The sequence below is a fragment of the Zosterops lateralis genome (assembly GCF_965231275.1).
Source record: "Zosterops lateralis genome assembly, chromosome: 37".
Taxonomy (NCBI): domain Eukaryota; kingdom Metazoa; phylum Chordata; class Aves; order Passeriformes; family Zosteropidae; genus Zosterops; species Zosterops lateralis.
Window position 1 is genome coordinate 75,432 of NC_139797.1, and position 20,684 is coordinate 96,115.

Sequence of the window (20,684 nt, forward strand, 5' to 3'; positions counted from 1 at the left end):
TAACATGGCCACCATTTACACTCCCCTGCAAACACAAACAGTGACTGAGCTTCTCAGGGGAGCCCCCTCACCCGGGATGGGGCACTCTGCCAGGGATTTAATCCATCTGCACCTGAAACAAAGTCAGGACAAGAGTCAAAGTGCTGCAGGAGAACTCGACAGCTCCAGACACTTTGTGCCAATCCAGGAATACCCTCTACAGCCCAACTACACCCCACATGACACATTTCAACTCCCCAGGACTTGTCCCATTCCCCCCACACCCAGACTGAGCAACAAGGCAGAGCAGCTCCAGGCCAAACACACCAACACCCGTGACACAGGACAGGACAAAAGGGGGGACACAACAGGGACAGAAATATCTCAGCAAGAAGAATGACCCTGAGGACCGAGAGAACTCGCAATGAGATGACCGAGGTAAGACCCATGGGGAGCTGACCAGGCTCAGAGAACCCTGCAGGAAGAAGATGCCAACGGGATCACTGATCCCAAGAAACGCAGGGATGGATGCCTGAGAATCCCAAGGTCAGAATCCTCCACTCAGCTGTGCACTTTTAGAAGACCTAATCTGCCAGAATGGATCACAGCAGTGCACAGCTGTGGATACAGCTCAGAACAAGACCTGGAAAGGCACCAGCCTGGATGGTTGTGAAGAGAGATGGATTCTGATGTGTCTGAGCACCTGAGTCATAGTTCAACAATATCAGTGCCTGTCCAAGGAACAGGGAGATGTTAAGAACGATGCCTGGGGTCTCCAAAAGACCCCTTGAAGGGTTAAGGCAAAAGACACACAAAACAAAACACACAACAGACACAGAGTGCACAACAGACAAGTGACACAACGTGCCCTGGGACTGCTCTGCCCTGCACACCTCAGCACTGTGAGACCTTCCCTTCACGTGCCCTAAAGGGGTCACATCTTGGACATCCCCATCTCCAAACCTGACCCAAAAATCCCTCCCGGCGACTCCCAACCCACACCCCACTTTCATCCCCTCTGTGGCTTTGAGCCCTTCACTTATCTCTGGGATGTCCAGGGATGAGAATCCACATCAGGTGCCAAGGAAGGCTGTCTCTGCCTCAGGGAAATTCCTGCTGTCTCAGTCAGGTGCCATAAAGAAAACCAAACATCCACGGATGATCTCAGCAGGGCTGTTGGGTGAGAGGATCTCAGTGTGAGACAAGTGACCACCTGAAACACACAAACAATGAGGGATGCTCAGAGTTACACCAGAAACACCACTGCCCTGACCACACAAATATACCAATTGTAGGAAAGGCAAACAAAAGTGCAGCATAAAAAAGCCAACTCTTATTACTCCTAGTCCATTTTCCAAATATAATAAAAATAATCCCATGTCCATTCCCCTCCTAAAACAACCAAAATGTACACCCAGAACCCCCCAACTTAAAGACCTGGCTCTAACTAATTAAGCATAAACCCCATATCTTTTGAACTATATAAATTCATTAGCCTAACAACTGAAAACCACAGAATTTTAAATGCTTAGTCAATATTAGTACACCATATACACCAATCCCATCACTGCATACAAAATCAAAACCTATTTTCTGTTACTAACATAAAAGTCTCAACTTTTAACTGCAATAAAACCAATTTATAAAGAGAGATACCATTCAGGTTTACTTTCCAAAAAAATCCATTCAGAAGTTTCCTCCAAAGTTTACCCTAAACCACAACAACAAACAAATTAGTCTACAAAAATAAAAATAGCACAAATGTACTTAAATTAACTGCATCAAAAATTATTCCTAATTCAATAAACTCATAATACCTTGAAACCATCAAAACAAACAGACCACCTACAAATACACACAAAACCAAAAGATCCAATCAACTACAAAAAACATCTCCCAAATTTTCCAAAACTATAAAACATAAAACCCCAAACATGCTAAATAAACAAACCCCCATAATGCAATAAACAATAACCTGACTATAAATATTAAGAAACTCTAAAAAATTAACTACATCACACCACCTCAAATCCACTAAAACAAAAGCTACAAAGCCACCACTAAATAAATAAAAACCTCCCCTATACTCACACCACAGCCAATTACACCATTATAAACTTAAAAAAACACACCCTTGAAAAGCACAATATCCCACCAAAACTAATTCAAGGGTAAAACTGGGTTCAAAAATAATCTGACCAACAGGTAAACTACAAATCCTAACATCAAATAAATACACCATGTATCCCTCATTATGTGGCATCTACTAACAAAATAAAGCTACACAATAAAACATTAAAAACCACCTTAAAACCACTAAAAAGAAAAACCAGCCCTACCCAACCTGAATCTCTACATATAACACACAAAACCCCAATAACACATTAGCCAGCTCTAAAAAAAAAAAAAAAAAGCTACTTAATTCTTCCTCAAATACAAACCCCCCACAAAGTTATTTTCACTCAAAAACCAAATTACACATAACAGAAAACACCAAACAATCAAACAAAACACCAGGTACCACCAAAGAACATAATACTGAATAAAACCCACATAGAAATACCACAACTCATTAAAATTCCAGGTGAAAAGAAATTTCCCTCCAGGTTAAACACAGACAGCAACAGAAGAGGAATTTTTTTTTTTTTTTTTTTTTTTTTTTTTTTTTTTTTTTTTTTTTTTCTGAATTTCAACTCCTTTTTCTTCTGGGAGCACCAGGCAGGCATTAGTAAGATGAAGCTGAAAAGGAAAAAAAAGTTCCCCCTATAAGTCAATAGTGGCTTATCTTTTTTCTGCTGCCCCGGATGAAGGTTTGTCCCTCGGCACCTCCTGAAGTGATGCTGAAAATCCAAATGCTCCAAATCCAGGTGCTGAAAATCCAAATGCTCCAAATCCAGGCTGGTCCTGCAGCCACTCCATGAACCACAGGCAGAACCTCAGCACAAACTCCTCACTTCTCCACTGCTCAATGCCGAACTGAGCTGAGATTCCCCTCTTAAACCACCCCTGGCTGGAACCGCCCCCTCATTATCCATCACAGCTGCACCTGTGCCTGCTCTGTCCCCTCGTTATCCATTACACACCTGTGCTGCTCTGTCTCCTCATTATCCATCACAGCTGCACCTGTGCCTGGTCTGTTCTTTTCTGCTCTGATCTGTTGTCAATATCACAGAGTTCCTGAGGTTGCTGTCCCTGCCTGCTGGCAAAAAAATGTTTATTTCCCTTTGGGCAGTTTGCTGCCAGCCTGGGGTGAAGTGCCACTGCCCCGGCAGGATGAGGAGCTGCTGGCTGGGCTCCAGTTCTGCTCTGCAGTGGGAATAAGTAGCCACTGGGAGGACTGAAATGATTATTTCCCTTTGGGCAGTTTGCTGCCAGCCTGGGGTGCTCCTGGAAGTGCCACTGCCCCGGCAGGATGAGGAGCTGCTGGCTGGGCACCAGTTCTGCTCTGCAGTGGGAATAAGTAGCCGCTGGGAGGGCTGAGAGAGAAACCTGGAGATGGGCTGGGGGAGCCTGGACTGGGATCTTCTCCCTCGCTGGTGCCAGGGCAGGAGGGAGATTCACATTCCTGCCCGGCTCAGGATTGATTGGGATAATGAATAAAGCTCTGGAAGATCCTTCAGTGTGTGGGGTTTTGTTCCTTTCCCCAAACTGACATCAGAAACCTGGGCAGGTGGATTTTGTTTCCCATGGAACAGGCCCACCATTCGTGTCCAGTGGCCCGGAGTGGGCTTCACCCTCCTGAGATTAAACCTCCCAGGACTCTCCATCCAGCGCTCCAAGGGCTGCCAGAACCCCCATGGCTGCAGATTTGGTCTGGGAGACATCCTGCACTGCTCCCAGCTTTAGGAGGGGACAGCCCACTCCCACCCACAGGTGCCAGGAGGGGAACGCTGCCTGTTTTCCATTGGGAACAAAGCTCAGTCCCCCCGTGCCCTGATGTCCCTTCCGAGGCTGCACCCTGCTGTTCTCCCCTCCACTTCTGCCAAGACATCAGGGTGGAAAACTTTATTTTCTGCAGAAGGGGCCCGTCATTCACAACCAGGCACCTCCAGCAAAAAAATGGGTTCGCACTTCAGACTGAAAATGGGATTCCGAATGTTGGAGGATTTCCCGCAGACAAAAGCTGCCAGGAACTAGGGCTCACACTGGCACTGCCAGACCCAACCTTTAAACCATAGTCCCAAGATACTGAAGTGGAAAGTTCTCCTTCTGTGGTAAAAAAGCCCCTCCTGGTTGCCCCAGGCCTCAGTCCAGGGGCTGAACATGCCCAGCAACACCTAAAATTCCCCAAAACTGGCCCAGGTGTTGCCCATCTGTGCAGGGGCCACGACACCTCCCCTGTCCCGTGCCAGACCCCCCTGACCCCCCCAACTCGGGCCCCCCTGAGCCCACCCCAACACCCCAACTCCCGGTGTCTCCGCTCTGGGGGGCAGCAAACACAGAGGAGACAAACGTAGACTGAGACAGACCCTTTATTGGAATCGTGCTGGGGAGGCCCCAGCAGGCAGAGCCCCCTTGGGTGGGGCAGGGGAGTTACGAGGGTCTGGGGGCCCAGGAGGACGGTCCTGGGGGCTGCCCGTGGGGGCTCAGGCGGGCAGGGGGCGGCTCAGCTGTGCTCCTCCAGGCTCAGGCGGTCGAACAGGTACTCCCCGAGGCCGGCGGGAGACCCCCCGGAGCCCCCGGTGAGGCGGCGCAGGTTGGTGGCGTGGTCCCCCAGCGCCTTGATGGCCTTCACCTGCTCGTCCAGGTAGTGGGACTCCAGGAAGTCACAGAGCTGCGGGACAAACCAGGGGGGATCTGTCATCTGTTTCTGGCTTTCAAGTGTTTTTTTCCCTCTGGAATTCCAGGAAATCCCAAATTTCTTCAGCCCGAATCCACCTGGAACTTTTCCCATCCCTCAGTCCCAAAATTCTCTGCCTTTTATCCCAAAATTTGGGAAAAACATCCCAGAGAATCCCAAAATTTTGGGAATGGCAACTCTGGGGCATCCCAAAATTCGGGATCGACATTCCCCAAAAATCCCCAAAAAATGACCCCAAAAAATCCTAAAAAAATCCCAAAAAAAGCCTCAAAAATCCCCAAAAAATCCTAAAAAAAATAAAAATCCCCAGGAGCAGCTCCAGGGACCCTGGGAGAGGGTCTGGGGGGGTGAGGGACCCCCAGGAGCAGCTCCAGTGACCCTGGGCGAGGGTCTGGGGGGGCGAGGGACCCCCAGGAGCAGCTCCAGGGACCCCGGAGAGGGTCTGGGGGGCTGAGGGACCCCCGGGGTGGGGAAAGGGAGGAACTGGGCATGTGCTGCCCCCGAGGGGTCAAAGCTCCACTCACGTGGGGGTCTCCCTTCTCGGAGGCCAAGGCGTGCAGCTCCAGCAGCGCCTGGTTCACCGACTTCTCCAGCTGCAGCGCCGCCTCCACCGCCTCCAGCGCCGAGCCCCAGGTGTCCCGCTCCGGCTTCTGCGGGGGGCGCAGCGTCACCCCGAGGGGTCCCCGGGCTGGGGTCTCCCCGAGGGGTCCCCGGGCTGGGGTCTCCCCGAGGGGTCCCCAGGCTGAGGGTCTCCCCGAGGGGTCCCCGGGCACAGAGTGTCACCCCGAGGGGTCCCCAGGCACACACTGTCACCCCAAGAGGTCCCCGGGTGGGGGTCTCCTGAGGTGTCCCCGGGCTGGGGGTCTCCCCGAGGGGTCTCTGGGCCGGGGGTCTCCTCGAGGTGTCCCCAGGCCGGGGGTCTCCCCGAGGGGTCCCCGGGCACAGAGTGTCACCCCAAGGGGTCTCCAGGCATGGACTGTCACCCCGAGGTGTCCCCAGGCTGGGGGTCTCCCCAAGGGGTCCCTGCTCCGGGGGTCTCCCCGGGCACGGCGCAGCCCCCTCCTCACCTTGACGTCCTGCAGGAGGACGCGGCCCCCCCGGCGCGTCTGGAGGCGCAGCAGCCCCTCGGCGTGTTCCCGCTCCTCCCGCGACTGCTCCAGGAAAAAGCGCGACAGCCGTGGCAGCGCCACGTCGTCCCTGTCGAAATAAAACCCCTGCGGGGAGGGAGGGAGGGGATGGAGGGGATGGAGGAGAGCTCAGGACCCCCCGGAATTCCTGGGATTCCGCCCCGCCCCCCAGCTCCGGGCAGGGACAGAAATTTGAGTTTGGGGGCGCAGCAAAGGGGACCCCAAAACTCCTTCTAGGACCCCCCAAATCTCTTCACGGTCCCCCGGAGGAGGGTCCAGATGTGGGACCCCAACCCAACCCCGGGGGCGGTGGTCCCGAGCCTCCCCTACCATGGAGAGACCCCCCACCCCCCGAGCCCCCCCTACCATGGAGAGACCCCCCACCCAACCCCCCGAGCCCCCCTACCATGGAGAGACCCCCCACCCAACCCCCCGAGCCCCCCCACCATGGAGAGACCCCCCACCCAACCCCCGGGGGCGGTGGTCCCGAGCCCCCCCTACCACGGAGAGACCCCCAACCCCCCGAGCCCCCCACCATGGAGAGACCCCCCGCCCAACCCCCGGGGGCGGTGGTCCCGAGCCCCCCTACCATGGAGAGACCCCCGCCCAACCCCCGGGGGCGGTGGTCCCGAGCCCCCCTACCATGGAGAGGTAGACGTAGGAGGCGTAGAGCTCCATGTTGGCCATGCGGTTGACGGCGGCCTCGCAGTCGCGGTGGAAGTTCTGGCGGACCTGGGACTCCATGGCGGGGCGGACGGACGGACGGACGGATGGATGGACAGACGGATGGACGGACAGACGGGTGGATGGACAGACGGATGGATGGAGGAAGGGACGGGAGCAGCCGGTTCCGTTCAAGCACTGTTGAAGCGAGAACGCGGCTCTGGGGCCGTTCAACCCCCGCCCGGGGGGTTTTGTACCCGCGGTCCCTGGGCGGGGACAAGGGGGACACTCCCCCCCCTCCCCGCCCCTCCCCCCGCTTTGTCCCCTCCGGAAGCGCGCGCTGGCCTTGCCCTTTGTCCCCTGTTTGTCACACGGTGCCCGCAGTCAGCATGACTGGGCAGGATCCGGGGGGGGGGATGGAATGGGGGGTCCCACCCCACCTTTGTGCCCCCCCCTCAACATGGGTGGGGGTCTCCAGGTCGCTGCTGGGTCGGGGGGCACAGGGGGGCTGGCGGGGGGGTAGGGAGGAGCCCCTGGGTGTTTTTGGGGTTCTCTGCGGGGTCTGACCCCCCGTTAATGGGGGTCAGTGGGTTTGGGGTGGGGAAGGCGCTGACTCAGCACCGGCGACACCAAAGGGGAACTTGGCCCCGGGAAACGCTGACGGCGCTTTTCTGGGGCTGGGGGGGCTGGGGGGGACTGGGGGGGTCCCTTTCCACCCCTGGGACCCCCTCGGCGGGTCCCCGTCCACCCCCGATCCCCCCGCGGCTCCAGGGGGTCCTGGGGCTCAGACGGGACTGGGGACAAGGGGTGGCCCCGGACACGTGGGGACCCCCAAAGCCACCCCAAAGCCACCCCGGCACCAGGGACCCCAAAAAACTCTTTGGGACCCCCAAACCTTCCCTGGGACCCCCAAACCCCACCAGGGACCCCCCAAACCCCACCAGGGACCCCCCAAAACTCCTTCTGGGACCCCCCAAATCCCTTCACGGTCCCAGATGTGGGACCCCAACTCTCCCGGGGCCGCTCAGTGAACCCCGGGGGTCGGGACCCCCCCCAAACGTTCTCCAGCCCCACTGACCCCAAACACCCCCCTGTCCCTAGGGGGGGGGGGCAGAAAGGGACGACTCCTCCCCACTTCTCCCCTTCTCCCCCTCAACCAGGCCCCCCCAGTCCCCGAGATTTTGTTGAATAAAAAGGGGAGGGGGTCCTGATCCCCCTCAAAACGCCCCCCCCCACCCTAATTCCTGTCCCCCCGTTTCCCACGGGAGACCCCCAAAGGCTCCCCGAGACCCCCAAGGGCTCCCCGAGTTTTTTGGGGAGGGGGTCGCGCCCACCAAGCGGCGTTTGCCTTTTTTTATTTCCGTGGAAATTCCCGAGATACAAAAAAACCAAGGTACAAAAAAAGAGAAGAAAAAAATTCCACTGTGGAGAGAGAGGAAGCGGTGGGGGATGGGGAGGGGGGGAGGCAGGGCCCACCCTTTTTTTTTCTTTTTTTTTTTTTTTTTTTTTTTTTGGGAGGGGGCGTTCCCCGTGACGTCACCCCCGAGAGCACCGCGGGGGGTTGGGGGAGGGGTCACTGTGCCCCCCCTCGCCCCCCCCCCGCCTCGGGGACACGGGGACCCCCAAAACCGGGGGGTTGGGGGGGGGGGTGTAAACGGGGGGAGCGGCCCCCCCCACCCTGAGAGGCTCCGCCCCGGGAGGGGGGTATTGCACCTGGGGGGGCCCTTTTTGGGGGGCGGGGACCCCCAATAAATACTCACCCTACAGCCGTGGCTGTAACCCTCCCCCCCACACCCCCCCACCTCATTTTGGGGGGGTCCCAGAGACACCCCAGCCCCCCCCAGAGCGGGGGGGGAACCGCAGGATCCCCCCACTCAAAGCACCACAAGTCCTGGGGTGGAACCGAGGCCGGGGAGGGCCCGCGCTGGGACTGGGGGGCGCGGCGGGGGAACGGGGGTCTTTCTCCCCAGCCCCCAAATCCCAGCTGTGGCCTCCAGACACTTATGGGAACGGCTGAGGGGGGGGCTGGGGGAAGGAGGGGAGGGTCCCCCCAGCTTGATCCCCCCGCCCCAAAATCCAGGTGAGCAAGTCCTGTAGGTTAAAAACCCTCCCGGCCCTGGAAGGCACTGGGGGTCAGCACCATCCCTGCCCGCAGGGCCAGGCCGGGGAGGGGTCCCGGGGCTGGGGGGGGACAAAACGTGACCCCCCCGAGAGTCTACGACATCTTCCAGATGGTCAGCGAGGCCGTGAGGACGCCGGCGGCGAAGATGGTGATGGTCTGCCAGGTGGGGGTCCCGAAGTGGGACAGGAGCCCTTCCTGGGGACAGGGGACACAGCAGGGGGAGGTCAGTGCGTGTTGGGGGTCCCCAAACCTTCCCCCAGAACCACCAGACTCAGGGGAGTTGGGAATTGGGGGATGGAGGGGAGGGTTTGGGGTACAGAGGGGATGGTGGGAGGGGAAATTCTCAAACAGGGGCTTGGCCCCCCGAGGAATGGGGGTCTGGGGTAGAGGGGGGTGTCAGGGAGGGGTCAGGGGCTCAGCCCCCCAAAGAATGGGGGTTTGGGGTACAAAGGGGTGTCAAGGTGTCCCTCCTGAGGAATGGGGGTCTGGGGTATGGGGGGGGGGGTCAGGGAGGGGTCAGAGGCTCAGTCCCCCGAGGAATGGGGCTTTGAGGTACAGGAGGGGTCAGAGGGGTGTCAGGGGCTCAGCCCCCCGAGGAATGGGGGTCTGGGGTACAAAGGGGTGTCAGGGAGGGGTCAGGGGCTCGGCCCCCTGAGGAATGGCAGTCTGGGGTACAAAGGGGTGTCAAGGAGGGATCAGGGGCTCGCCCCCCAAGGAACGGGGGCTTTGGGCCTCACCCATCCGCCCTGGGCCTGGATCCAGGCCAGCACGTGCTCCTGCAGATACTCCATGGTCCAGCGCAGGATGGTCTGCACCAGCTCGGGGACCTTGGTGCAGAGAGCCTGCGGGGGGCAGGGGGGCTCAGAGGGGCTCCGGGGGGCCCGGGTTAGGGTCAGGGCCCTGGGGCACCCCCAGACCCACCTTCAGCACCAGTTTGCAGGCGAAGTAGAAGAGGGCGACCACGCGGCCCCAGTTGAAGGTGCCATCGGCGAACATCTCCTTGGCCACGCGGAAAAACAGCTTTTTGGGGGCGTCACAGCCCACCTGCTCGATCATCCTGGGGCAGGGGACGGCGGGCAGGGTCAGGGCGGGCTCGGGGGCGCGGCAGACCCTCCCCCGGCAGCCGCAGCCCCCCGCCCGCCCACCTCTGCAGCTCCATGTTGCTGTCCAGCTCGTCGCCGATGCGCCGCAGGCACTCGCTGAGGCGTTTGGTGTCGGGGCTGCTGGGCTGGGGCTCGCCCAGCTCGGCCACGCTCAGGGCCACGGCCTGGGGGTCCCCGCAGCGCTCCACGCGGTCCCGCACGAACCTGGGACCCCCGGCACGCTGGGACCCGCCCTGTGCCCCCCAGCCCTGTGTGACCCTGTCCCTGTGTCCCCCCGGCCCTGTGTGACCCCGTCCCTGTGTCCCCAGAGCCCTGTGTGACCCCGTCCCTGTGTCCCCAGAGCCCTGTGTGACCCCATCTCTGTGTCCCCAGAGCCCTGTGCCCCCCCCGGCCCTGTGTGACCCATCCCTGTGCCCCCCAGCCCTGTGTGACCCCATCTCTGTGTCCCCAGAGCCCTGTGTGACCCTGGCCCTGTGCCCCCCCAGCCCCGTGTGACCCTATCCCTGTGCCCCCCAACTCTGTGTGACCCCATTTCTGTGTCCCCCCGGCCCTGTGTGACCCCGTCCCTGTCCCCCCCAGCCCTGCCTGACCCCAGCCCTGCCTGACCCGTCCCTGTGCCCCCCCAGCCCTGTGTGACCCCGGCCCTGCCTGACCCGTCCCTGTGTCCCCCACAGCCCGGGGCCCCCCGTGAACCAGCTGGACCCCAAGTCCCAGGACCCTCTCGAGTCCCCCCAGTGTCCCACCAGCACCCTAAGTGCCCCCTGTGTCCCCCTGGGACCCTCCCAAGTCCCCCCAGTGTCCCACCAACACCCCAAGTGCCCCCTGTGTCCCCCTGGGACCCTCTCAAGTCCCCCCATATCCTCTAATTCCCCCTTCCCTCCCAGGTTCCCCCTTGCCCCCATGTCCCCCCAGTTCTGCCCCCTCTCAAGTGCCCCCTGTGTCCCCCTGGGACCCTCTCAAGCCCCCCCAGTGTCCCACTACCACCCCACAGACCCCAAGTGCCCCCTGGGACCCTCTCAAGCCCCCCCAGTGTCCCACCAGCACCCCATATGCCCCCTGTGTCCCCCTGGGACCCTCTCAAGTCCCCCCATATCCCCTAATTCCCCCTTCCCACCCAAGTTCCCCCTTGCACCCCATGTCCCCCCAGTTCTGCCCCCTCTCAAGCCCCCCAAGGCTTTGAGTCCCCCCTGGGACCCCCCAGAACCCCCACAAGTGCCCCCCATGTCCCTCCCAAGTGCCCCCCTTTATCCCCGAGTCCCAGGATCCCCTCGAGTCCCTCCAGTTCACCCCAAGTCCCCCCTACAGTGTGTCCCCCCTGCACCCCAAGTGCCCCCTGTGTTCCCCCGTCCCCACTCCCTGACCCTCATCTCGTGTCCCTCCGTTATCCCCTCGTGTCCCCAGGTCCCCTCGTGTCCCCAGGCCCCCCCCGCCCCCCGGGCACCGACAGGTCGCCCCCTGTCCCCCCCCGGCCCCGCCCGTTCACCCGGCGGGCCCCCCATCCCCTACTCACGCCCGCAGCAAGATCGCCCCGGTCTGCATGATCTGGTCCGAGGAGGTCCCTGCGGACGGAGAGCGGGGCGCTCACCGGGGGGCGGCGGACACCGACCCCGGGCCCGGCCCCGGCCGCCGCCCCCCCCGGCCTGTACAGGCCGCGCCCCTCCGCGGGTCCCGCCAGGCCCCCCCACTCACCGCCGCCCCCCGGGGGCGGGGCGGGCTCGCCAGGGCCGCCCCCAGGCCCGGCCCCGGGATCGCCGCCGCCGCCGCCGCCGCCCCCGCCCCGCTGGGCCGAAGCCGCCGCCGCCGCCATCGCGCCCCGACCACGTGGTCACCGGCGGCGTCACGTGACAGCGGCGAGGGCGGGGCGGGGGCGCCCGGGTCACGTGACTGGGGAGAGGAGAGGGCGGGGCGGCCGCGCCCGTGGCCACGCCCCCAAACCCAGCCCCCGCCCCTTGGCCTGTCACTCACCGCTCGGTCCCGCCCCCCTCCCGGGCTGGGCCCCGCCCCCGCTGACCCCCGCGACCCCCGGGGTCACCGCATGGTCCCGGGGTCGCACCGGGGGTCACCGCCCCCATCGTTCACGGGGGTCCCGGGGCGACGCCCCCGAGCGCTTCCGGCGCCTCCTGCGGGCCCGAGGCGGCGGCGGCGCGGGACGGGGCGGGAGGAGCGGCCGCAGGTGCCGGGGGGAACCGGGGGGAACCGGGGAGCGGCTCGGGGTCGGGGTGGGCTCTGAGCCCCCCTGTGTGCGACCCCCGTGCAGACATGAGCCCCAAAAGCTGCCTCCGCTGCACCAAGTGCTTCGTCTTCCTCCTCAACCTCCTCTTCTTCGTGAGTGGGGCTGGTGGGGGGCTTGGGGGGGCAGGGGGGAAGTGTGGGATGTACAGCTTGGGGGGACACGGGGGACAGGGGGACATGAGGGGGACCTGGGGGCGGCCAACAATCTCCCAAGTGTTTGTGGCACTGGGGGTCCCCCATTTCCTGACTGGACTCCCCCCGGCCCCTGCAGTTCCTGGGCATCCTCCTCCTGGCCTTCAGCTTTTGGCTCCTCTTCGACCGGCAGAGCTTCGCCGCCGTGCTGGGTAAGGCCCCCGCTAAACCTGAGGCACCCCAGGGCGTCTGGCACCCCGGGCTGGGCGTTCCCTCACCCCCCCCCGTGTCCCTCAGGGTCACCCCTGGTCAGCCTGAGGGTCTGCTCCTACGGCTTCTCCGGGGTCGGCATCGTCACCATGTTCCTGGGGTTCCTGGGCTGCCTGGGGGCCCTCAAGGAGGTCAAGGTCATGCTGGGCCTGGTGAGTTTTGGGGTTCAGGGGGGTCGTGGGGGGTCACGGAACTGGGAGGGGGTTGGGGTTCCTCTGCTGCGACTTCCTGGGGCAACCACAGGGCCACGTGGTGCCACCACATCCTGTGCCTGGGGAGCAGCGGGGGGGACGGGGGGGACCCCTCTGAGCCGCCTCCGGGGCCGGGGAGGGGCTGGGGGACAGGCCTGGCTGACTTTTCGTGTTTTATCCCAAAAGTATTTCGGGTTCCTGCTGCTGCTCTTCGCTGCCCAGATCACGGTGGCCATCCTCGTCTACACGCAGCGCGCGGCTGTGAGTGCAGGGGGGACGCGGGGCTGGGGGGGACCCTGGAGTTCGGGGGGACCCCAGGGTCATGGGCAATGCCGTGCTGACCCCCTCCCCAGCTGGCGACAAAGGTGGCCGTGTACGCAGAGGAGCTGATCCGGGGGTACCCGGCGCAGGGACCACCTGGGGACCACCACGAGGGTTGGGATGCCGTCCAGCAGCAGGTGAGACCCTCTCCCCCCCCAAAAGGACCCCAGGGCCACCCCACGGCCACCACACTCACCCCCTGCCCCCCCAGCTGGGCTGCTGTGGCTGGAAAGGACCCCAGGACTGGGAGCACCACGGTGACACCACCGGAGACGAGGACAGGGACAGGACCACGGCCTGCTCCTGCCTCAGGGCACCCAACAGCACCCACAGGACCCCCTGGATGTTCCCCCACGGCCGCTGCCCCACGGCTGCCCCCCAGGACATCTTCCCCAGGGTGAGATGGGGGGGAATTGGGGGGTCCTGGAGCTCCGTGGGGGGCTCCGGGTGACCCCCAGTTGTCACCCCAGGGCTGCAAGGAGCAGGTCCAGAGCTGGCTGGCTGGAAACCTGGTCACCATCGCGGGGGTTTGCACAGGCATCGGCCTGGGGGAGGTACGGGGGATGTCCTGGGGTGGGGGGCTGCGCTGGGGGGTCTGGGGGTGGTCGGAAGGGTCCTGTGGATGTCCTGTGGGCTGGGCAGCAGCTGGGGGGGGCAGGGAGGGTTCAGGGGATGGTCCGTGGCGAGGCAGGGGGTTGGCAGGGGATTCAGGGTGGCCAGAAGGGTCCGTGGGGGGTTCAGGGCGGCCGGGAGGGGGTCAGGGGTCCGAGGGGATGCGGGAGGGCTGATCCCGTTCTCTGCTCCCAGCTCTCCCTGATGATGCTCTCGATGTTCCTGGTCCGGAATCTGGACTCCCGCTACGAGAAGATGCTGCGGGGGCTCTGAGGGGGCCGGGGCGGTGTGGGGGGGAGGCGCGGAGGGGTTTTATCGTTCAATAAAAGCCGTCGGGAAGCGGCGGGACCGAGACGGTTCCGAGTGGGACTGATACGGGACCGGGCGGGCCCCGCCCCTTTCCTGTGGGCACGCCCCGTTCTGTGCGCGAGGCCCCGCCCCTTTTGCCCGTGGCCACGCCCCGTTCTGAGAGCGGGAACGGCTCGCGCGAGGCCCCGCCCCTTTCTCCGTGGCCACGCCCCCGTTCTGAGAGCGCGAACGGCTCGTGCGAGGCCCCGCCCCTTTCCCCGCCGTGAGGCGATTCCCGCCCCCCCCCCCCTCCCGGCTCCCCCTCAGCCCCTCGACGCTCCCGGGACCCCCCGAGACCCCCAAAAAAACCCCCAAACCCCCCCAAAACCCCCGGCCCCGGGGCAGCGGCGACAGCGGAGCACCCCCCGAAGGCGATGGCTGCAGAGAGTCCCTGCGCCCCGAGCGCCGCCATCCCCCTGCCAGGTGCGGGGACCATGAGGAGGGAGCGGGGCGGGGGGTGAGGCCGGGCCCCTCCATAACCCATGTCCCCCCCTCAGCCCCTGTCGAGAGCGGCTGCTCGGACGAGTTTGCCCTGGACTGCACCTTCGCTGCCTGCGACCCCGAGCGGACAGGTAGCCGAACCCCCTGGGGGCCGTGCTGGCCCCGGCCGAGCTCCCCCGGGGCGGTTCCTGAGGGCCCGGCGCTCCCCAGGGCTGGTGCGGCCGCAGCGGGTGGTGGAGTACGTGGCGGCGATGACCGGGCACAGCGGGCACCACGGGCGGCTGCGGGCGCTGCGGCGGGCGCTGGACCCCGCCAACGCGGGCACGGAGCTGGACTGGAGCCGGTTCCGCGCCGCCATGGGCGCCTGGATCGCGGCCTGCCGGCAGGACGGGTCAGCCCGGGGGGAGAGGGGGCAGCGCCCGGGCCCGGTGCGGCGGCCGGAGGGGCTGAGCCGCGGCTTTCTGTCCGTGCAGGGCCGAGGAGCAGGACGCGGTGACTGGGGACACCGGACCGGCGCCAGCGGGTGGGTGTTGGGGCAGGAAAAGGGGTGACACGAGGGGTGGCCCCAGCGGGGACACAGACAGTGTCCCGTCCCGCAGAGGACAGCGGACAGGCATCCCCAGCGGCCGCCCAGCCCCAGGGTGACAGCGCGGACATCGCCGCCTCGTAAGTGCCGCTGCGGGGACACCCCGGCGCCCCTGGCCGTGCTCCAGGAGCACCCCGGGACCGGCGGGACTCCCCGGCAGCGCCGAGGCCGCGGGGCTGCGCAGCCGTGCCCGGCAGCTGGCGGCCCAGAACACCAAACTGCAGCGGGACGCGGAGCTGGCCGAGGAGCAGAACGCCCGCCTGGCCGAGGAGATGGCGCAGCTCCAGGCACAGCTGCGAAGGTGCTCCCGAGGGGCTCCCGGGCACGGGGTCTGGGTGGGTGTCACACACGTCCTGGGGATGCTGAAAGGCCGTTTACCCCCGCAGCAGCCGGCAGGCGCTGGAGCAGGCCAGGGTGGCCGCGGAGGAGCTGGATGACGTGAAGGCCGTGGTGAAGCAGCTGGAGGAGGACAACGCCGAGCTGCGGCGGCAGGCACGGCACGTGGTGAGAGGCTAAGCCCAGGTGACACGCGGCGTCGGGCGCGGTGTCACACGGTGTCCCCTCACGGCCACGTCCTCCCCCAGGAGAAGGAGCAGCGCAACCTGTGCTCGAGGGCCGAGGGTCTGCAGGAGGAGGTGAGCCTGGCCCGGGCTCTGCCCCACCAAGGCAGGGCCACGGGGAACCCCAGGCCTGTCTCACCCCTGGCAGAACCAGCGGCTCCTCGTCGAGGGCCAGGGCCTGCGGGAGCAGATGCAGGCACAGGCGGCCCGGGTGGCCAGCCTGGAGGTGAGCTCGGTGCAGCAGCCACGGTGGGCAATGCTGGGGGCTGTGTCAGACAGTGACAAAGAATCCCTGTCCCCACCTCTCTGCCCAGGGCCAGCTCTGCCGCGGCACTGCCCTGCTCTCTGCCCGGGACGCAGCTCTTGCCCAGGTGAGCGCTGCCCAGTGACGCTGCCACCACCTCAGGTGTCACCAGGGCCACCCCAGCCCTGTCCCACGGCCCCTCACCTGCCAGCCCTGTCCCACGGCCCCTCACCTGCCAGCCCCGTCCCACAGGCAGGGCAGCGGGCACAGGAGCTGACAGCAGCACTGGAGGACTACGAGAGGGTGGTGCAGGTACGGCACGACCGGCCTCGGTGTGTGCCCAGAGAGTGGCCACAGAGCCCCTGGTGGCCACTCTCTTTGTGGGGGTCAAGGGCAGAGGGTGACCATCCCCTTCTCCCCCCAGGAACTGCGTTTGGAGACAACGCGGCTGCGGCAGCAGCTGGGCCAGATGCGGGACGCCTGGGCCATGTATGGGGGGACACGAGGGCAGGGGACATCCCCAGGACACTCCGGAGTCCCCACCTGACCCTCCTCTGCCTCCCCAGGCGCCCGTGGTGCCCGCGCAGCCAGCTGGACATCCAGGCCACGGCAGCGGCCGGCCAGGTGAGGCCAGGTGAGGGTGGGCTCGGGGGACACCCCCCAGGGTCCCCTCGGCCACTGACCCAGAGGCTCTGCCCAGGGCACAGGGGACAAGGAGGAGGAGGAGGAGGAGGAGGACACAGGGACGGCGCTGGCTGGAGGAGGAGGCCTGGCAGGGAGCAGTGAGGAGGTGGCCGGGGCCGTGGTGATCCCACAGGCGCCGTTGTCACCGTGGGCAAAGTTGTCACCGTGGGCGCCGCTGTCGCCGTGGGCTGTGGCACTGCTGGCACTGCTGGCCCTGCTCTACCTCCTGCCCTGCCCGTGGGCCCAGCCCCAGCTGCGCTACCGGAGCCCCCCGCCCCTGTGAGACCCCAGTAAACACCAGTTGGGCACTGCTGTGTCCGTACCAGTTCCCCCGAACGCTCCTCCCAGTCCGCCCAGTTCGTCCCAGAGCAGGGTCAGAGTCGGGGTGTCAACATCAGCTTTATGGGATCTGCAGGGGGCCAGGCTGGGCCCCCTCGTCTCTCCGTGGCTCCAGGAGATCCTGGTGTACCCCCAGGGGCTTCCAGCAGGGAACTGGGGGGTCCCCGTTTCTCACCAGTGGCTCAGGCCAGCCTGGACAGAGGGGGAGGGTGAGGACTTGAGGATCCAGGGGCCTCCCCCGGCCCCCCTCAGGACATTCCCGGTGATCCCAGGAGCCCCCCTGTTACCTGTGTCTGTCCCCAGGTACCGCTCGGCCACTCAGGTCCCGTCCTGCTCCGATGTCGGGGGTCCCTGGGGGGGCTGAGGGGAGTGACCTCCCAGTGTTCCCCGGTGCTCCCGGTGTCCTCAGTGCTCCCGGTGACCTGAGCACAGCTGGCACACGCAGCATCCCCCGTGCCCCCGCCATCCCCGGTGTCCCCAGTCACGCCGTCCCCTCCCGTGTCCCCTGTGCCTGTCAGTGTCCCCACCTGGGCACAGGGTCTCCTCCACAGCACCCAGGCCGCCGCCACCAGGCCCAGGGCCCCCCCGACTCCCCCCAGCAGCACCAGCCCGTGTCCAGCGGGGCTGGGGGCGCCCTGCCTGGTCCCCAAGGTCCCCTCGTGCCGCGCTGCTGGGCTGGTCAGCGCCGGGCCTGGGGAGAGACGGGGCTCAGCGGCCGCCCTGGGGGGTCACGGGGGTCCCTCGGGGGTCCCGGGGGGTACCTGGGTGGCAGCGCAGGCGGGCACAGCCGGGATAGTGGGGGGGTCTCCCCTGCAGCCCCCTCAGGTGCTGCGCCAGCGTCTCCAGCAGCTGTGACACGTTCACCATCTCCAGCCGGACACAGCCCTGGGGGTCCTGGGGGGATGTCACAGGAGCCCCCCCGGGGGACCCCAGACCCCTTCTGAACCACCCTGGGGAACCCCTGTACCCCCCAAGAGCCCCAGGGTAACCCTGGACACCTCAGGGCACCCCCAGACCCCTGTGGGGTCCCCAAAGCCCCCCAAGAGCCTCAGAGTAACCCTGGACACCTCAGGGGTCCCCAGAGCCCCTCAGGCCCCCAGACTCACCTTGGCCACCCCGGGACCACCCCGTAACTGCCCAGCCAGAGCCTCCCAACTCCCACGACCCCCCAAGCCCCCTGGGAGCCCCCCAGGGACCCCCTCCCCACCCACCTGGATGTGACACTCGTCCACGAACTGGAGCTGGGCCAGGAGGGTCTTGAGCAGGGGGGCCAAATCCTTCCCGGCCACCCCGATCATCCTCCGCAGAGCCAGAGCCCCGAAGTGCAGCCCCCAGAGATCAGAGCAGGCGCTGTCCTGGGGGCGCCGGGGGGATTCGGGATTTGGGGGGTCACAGGTCAGAGGTCAGAGGTGTCGGGGGGTGCGGGAAGAGGGGGGACCTGGGGGGCACAGGGGGGCTTTGGGGGGTTCTCACTCACCAGTTCCAGGTTGCTGGGCATCGCCACGGGGTAGTCGAGGAGCAGCCAGGGGGTCTGTGGGAGGGGTCAGGGGGTCCCCAAAAACAGCCCGGGGGGCGCTCAGGGGGTCCCCAACAACCCTTTGGGGGTGAAGGGGCGCAGTCAGGGGGATTTCGGGACCCAGGGCGGGGCCTGCCCCGGGGAATGAGGGAGTTGAGGGGCCGGGGGGGGCACAGGCGAGTCCTTTGGGTGTCGGGGGGATCCGGGAGAGGACCCCGGAGGTCGGGGGTCGTACCGGGGTGTGCGGGGGGGGCTCCTGGGGGCGGGGGTCTCACCAGCTTGTTCAGGTGGGCGCTGAAGGTGCTGCTGACGGGGTTGAAGCCGAAGGAGCAGCAGCTGCCGGGGGTGGGCGCGGCCAGGACGAGCAGGAACGGCACCTGGAGGGGGGGGGGCACGGGGGGCGTGGGCGTCCCGAGGGCTCTCAGGGGGGTCCCGGGGGGCGCGGTCAGACTGCGGGGCGGGGGGGGGTCCCCACTTACCAGAGCGGAGCCGGGCGGGGGCAGGTCCATGGCGGTGCCGAGCCGGGGAACCCGCCCCCGGGACCCCCCGAGACCCCCCGGGACCCCTCGGGCCGCGGCGGGGCCGCCGCCGAAAGCGAAAGTGGGACGGAGCCGGGAGAGGGCCCAGGAAACCCGGGGGGGCGGCGGGACGGGCCGAGCCGAGCCTCCCCTCCCTCCCCCCGTCCCTTCCCGCGGACCCCCGGCCGCCCCCGCCTCACCCCGGGGACCCCCTCCCCAATCCCAGGGGGGCCCGGCCCCGCAGCGCTCTGGGTGCGGCTGCCCCGGGCGAGGGAGGGGGGTCCGGACACGTGCGGGGGCGGGGCGCCCCCAAAATATCGCCCCCACTCCCCCCGAGACCCCCCCGGCCCCTCAAACACAGACTGGACAGCGGCTCGGGGCGGTTTATTGGGGCGGGGGGCGCGGGGCCGGGGGCACAGTGTGAGGTCTGAACCCCCGCAGGGTTGGGGGGTCCCGGGGGGGTCTCAGGGGCCGCCCCCCGGCAGCCACAGGCAGCGGGGGTGGGTGCAGCGCAGCTCCAGCTCCCGCTCGGCGCCGGAGGGGGGGTCCTGCCCCGGAGCCCCCACGACCCCCGCCGGGACCCCCCAGACGCGGGGGACGCTCACGGCGGAGGCCCAGTCGCAGTCCTGGGGAGGGGGACACAAGAGGGGACAGCTGGGGTGGGGTGACCCCCCCTCACCCCAAACCCCAGCGCAGCCACCGTCCCGCGGCTCAGAGACCCCCGGTGTCACCGCCCCGCCCCAATAAACCGCCCCCGCCCCGTGTCACCGCCCCCGGTGTCACCGCCCCCCGCCCTCGGTGTCACCGCCCCCAATGTCACCGCCCCCCGCCCTCGGTGTCACCGCCCCCGCCAGTGTCACCGCCCCCGCCAGTGTCACCGCCCCCGCCAGTGTCACCGCCCCCCGCCCCAATAAACCGCCCCCCGCCCTCGGTATCACCGCCCCCCAATGTCACCGCCCCCCGCCCCCAGTGTCACCGCCCCCAATGTCACCGCCCCCCGCCCCGGTGTCACCGCCCCCCCAATGTCACCGCCCCCCCAATGTCACCGCCCCTCCCGCTGTCACCGCCCCCCGCCCATGTCCCCACACTGTCCCCCCCGCCCCTCACTCACCGCGGCCCCCCCGCACAGCCACAGCCCGTCGGGTCGTTGTCGCGCCAGGTGACACCCGGACCTCCGGGAACTCGCGGGAAGCACCGCCAGGGCCCCCCCCGGGAGCCCCGCGGCCACCAGAGCCTGGGGGAGACACAAGGAGGGGTGTCACCGTGTCACCGCGGGGGGGGCTGCGGTGCTGGATGGGGACACCGGGAGGGTTTGGGGGGCACATGGGGGGTCCTGGGGGGCACATGGGAACTCCCGGGGGTGGCGAGGGGGGCACACGGGGGTCCCGGTGGGGAGGGGGTGACACCGGGGGGGGTGACCCGGTGGGGAGGGGGTGACACGGGGGGGGGGGAGGTGACCCGGTGGGGAGGGGGTGACACGGGGGGGGGGTGAGCCGGTGGGGGAGGGGGTGACCCGGGGGGTCCCGCACCTGCCGAAGCCGCAGCGCGGCACCGCCGCCGCCAGGGGGCGCCACCACCACCAGGCAGTTTCCGAGCGCGAGCGCCGGGAGGAGGAACTTCGGCGCCAGGGGGCGGGGCCAGCCCCAGGCCACGCCCAGCACCCCCAGCGGCCTCCGCGTCACCAGGACACGCCCCTCGGGCACCTCCTGCGGCGGGATTGGTCATACCCACTCAGAGGCCACGCCCACTCATTAAAACCCCGCGTTTTCTCTGCCCCATCCCCTTTAAACCACGCCCACCTGCACGGCCCCGCCCACTCGCTCCACGTGCGCCGCCCAGCGCAGCAGCGCCCCCTGCAGGCTCCGCTCCGTGTCGCCGTCGTCGCCGTCCTGGGG

At 65.8% G+C, this 20,684-nt stretch overlaps 5 protein-coding genes across 5 annotated transcripts; 2 read left to right on the top strand and 3 right to left on the bottom strand.

The window, feature by feature from the left end:
- Window positions 1-4,433: 4,433 nt before the first annotated feature.
- Window positions 4,434-6,779, bottom strand: LOC310921847 (ferritin heavy chain A-like). The gene is made up of 4 exons (XM_083882101.1): window positions 6,550-6,779; window positions 5,848-5,994; window positions 5,305-5,430; window positions 4,434-4,753 (listed from the first exon to the last, which is right to left on the bottom strand). Exons 1-4 carry the CDS (start codon window positions 6,649-6,651, stop codon window positions 4,586-4,588), a joined length of 543 nt encoding a protein of 180 aa, XP_083738227.1. The 5' UTR covers window positions 6,652-6,779; the 3' UTR covers window positions 4,434-4,585.
- A 1,131-nt stretch (window positions 6,780-7,910) lies between these two features.
- On the bottom strand, window positions 7,911-11,503 carry BAX (BCL2 associated X, apoptosis regulator). Its single transcript, XM_083882102.1, has 6 exons — window positions 11,485-11,503; window positions 11,306-11,354; window positions 9,838-9,999; window positions 9,614-9,749; window positions 9,430-9,534; window positions 7,911-8,887 (listed from the first exon to the last, which is right to left on the bottom strand). The coding sequence occupies exons 2-6, from the start codon at window positions 11,332-11,334 to the stop codon at window positions 8,786-8,788; spliced, it is 534 nt and encodes a 177-aa protein (XP_083738228.1). The 5' UTR covers window positions 11,335-11,354; window positions 11,485-11,503; the 3' UTR covers window positions 7,911-8,785.
- A 429-nt stretch (window positions 11,504-11,932) lies between these two features.
- Window positions 11,933-13,853, top strand: CD37 (CD37 molecule). The gene is made up of 8 exons (XM_083882160.1): window positions 11,933-12,120; window positions 12,299-12,371; window positions 12,457-12,581; window positions 12,807-12,881; window positions 12,974-13,078; window positions 13,153-13,338; window positions 13,412-13,495; window positions 13,749-13,853. The coding sequence occupies exons 1-8, from the start codon at window positions 12,055-12,057 to the stop codon at window positions 13,824-13,826; spliced, it is 792 nt and encodes a 263-aa protein (XP_083738286.1). The 5' UTR covers window positions 11,933-12,054; the 3' UTR covers window positions 13,827-13,853.
- A 422-nt stretch (window positions 13,854-14,275) lies between these two features.
- KASH5 (KASH domain containing 5) lies at window positions 14,276-16,699 on the top strand (the record flags this gene model as incomplete). Its single annotated transcript, XM_083882165.1, has 14 exons — window positions 14,276-14,324; window positions 14,399-14,473; window positions 14,553-14,733; window positions 14,816-14,865; window positions 14,942-15,008; window positions 15,089-15,229; window positions 15,315-15,432; window positions 15,513-15,563; window positions 15,637-15,714; window positions 15,803-15,859; window positions 15,985-16,044; window positions 16,157-16,221; window positions 16,299-16,356; window positions 16,433-16,699. The coding sequence occupies 14 exons, from the start codon at window positions 14,276-14,278 to the stop codon at window positions 16,697-16,699; spliced, it is 1,317 nt and encodes a 438-aa protein (XP_083738291.1).
- A 104-nt stretch (window positions 16,700-16,803) lies between these two features.
- FLT3LG (fms related receptor tyrosine kinase 3 ligand) lies at window positions 16,804-18,780 on the bottom strand (the record flags this gene model as incomplete). The annotated part of the gene is made up of 7 exons (XM_083882104.1): window positions 16,804-16,947; window positions 17,043-17,446; window positions 17,517-17,649; window positions 17,967-18,110; window positions 18,233-18,286; window positions 18,547-18,648; window positions 18,751-18,780. The coding sequence occupies 7 exons, from the start codon at window positions 18,778-18,780 to the stop codon at window positions 16,927-16,929; spliced, it is 888 nt and encodes a 295-aa protein (XP_083738230.1). The 3' UTR covers window positions 16,804-16,926.
- Window positions 18,781-20,684: the final 1,904 nt, after the last annotated feature.

Coding starts and splice junctions, on each gene's coding strand:
- CD37 (XM_083882160.1), top strand. CDS start 12,055: ATGAGCCCCAAAAGCTGCCTCCGCTGCACCAAGTGCTTCGTCTTCCTC. Junction 12,121..12,298: donor TCCTCAACCTCCTCTTCTTC/GTGAGTGGGGCT, acceptor CGGCCCCTGCAG/TTCCTGGGCATCCTCCTCCT. Junction 12,372..12,456: donor GAGCTTCGCCGCCGTGCTGG/GTAAGGCCCCCG, acceptor CGTGTCCCTCAG/GGTCACCCCTGGTCAGCCTG.
- BAX (XM_083882102.1), bottom strand. CDS start 11,334: ATGCAGACCGGGGCGATCTTGCTGCGGGC. Junction 9,750..9,837: donor AGCAACATGGAGCTGCAGAG/GTGGGCGGGCGG, acceptor CCCCTGCCCCAG/GATGATCGAGCAGGTGGGCT. Junction 8,888..9,429: donor TCCAGGCCCAGGGCGGATGG/GTGAGGCCCAAA, acceptor CCCTGTCCCCAG/GAAGGGCTCCTGTCCCACTT.
- LOC310921847 (XM_083882101.1), bottom strand. CDS start 6,651: ATGGAGTCCCAGGTCCGCCAGAACTTCCACCGCGACTGCGAGGCCGCC. Junction 5,995..6,549: donor CCTACGTCTACCTCTCCATG/GTAGGGGGGCTC, acceptor CCCTCCCCGCAG/GGGTTTTATTTCGACAGGGA. Junction 5,431..5,847: donor TCCTCCTGCAGGACGTCAAG/GTGAGGAGGGGG, acceptor CGCCCCCCGCAG/AAGCCGGAGCGGGACACCTG.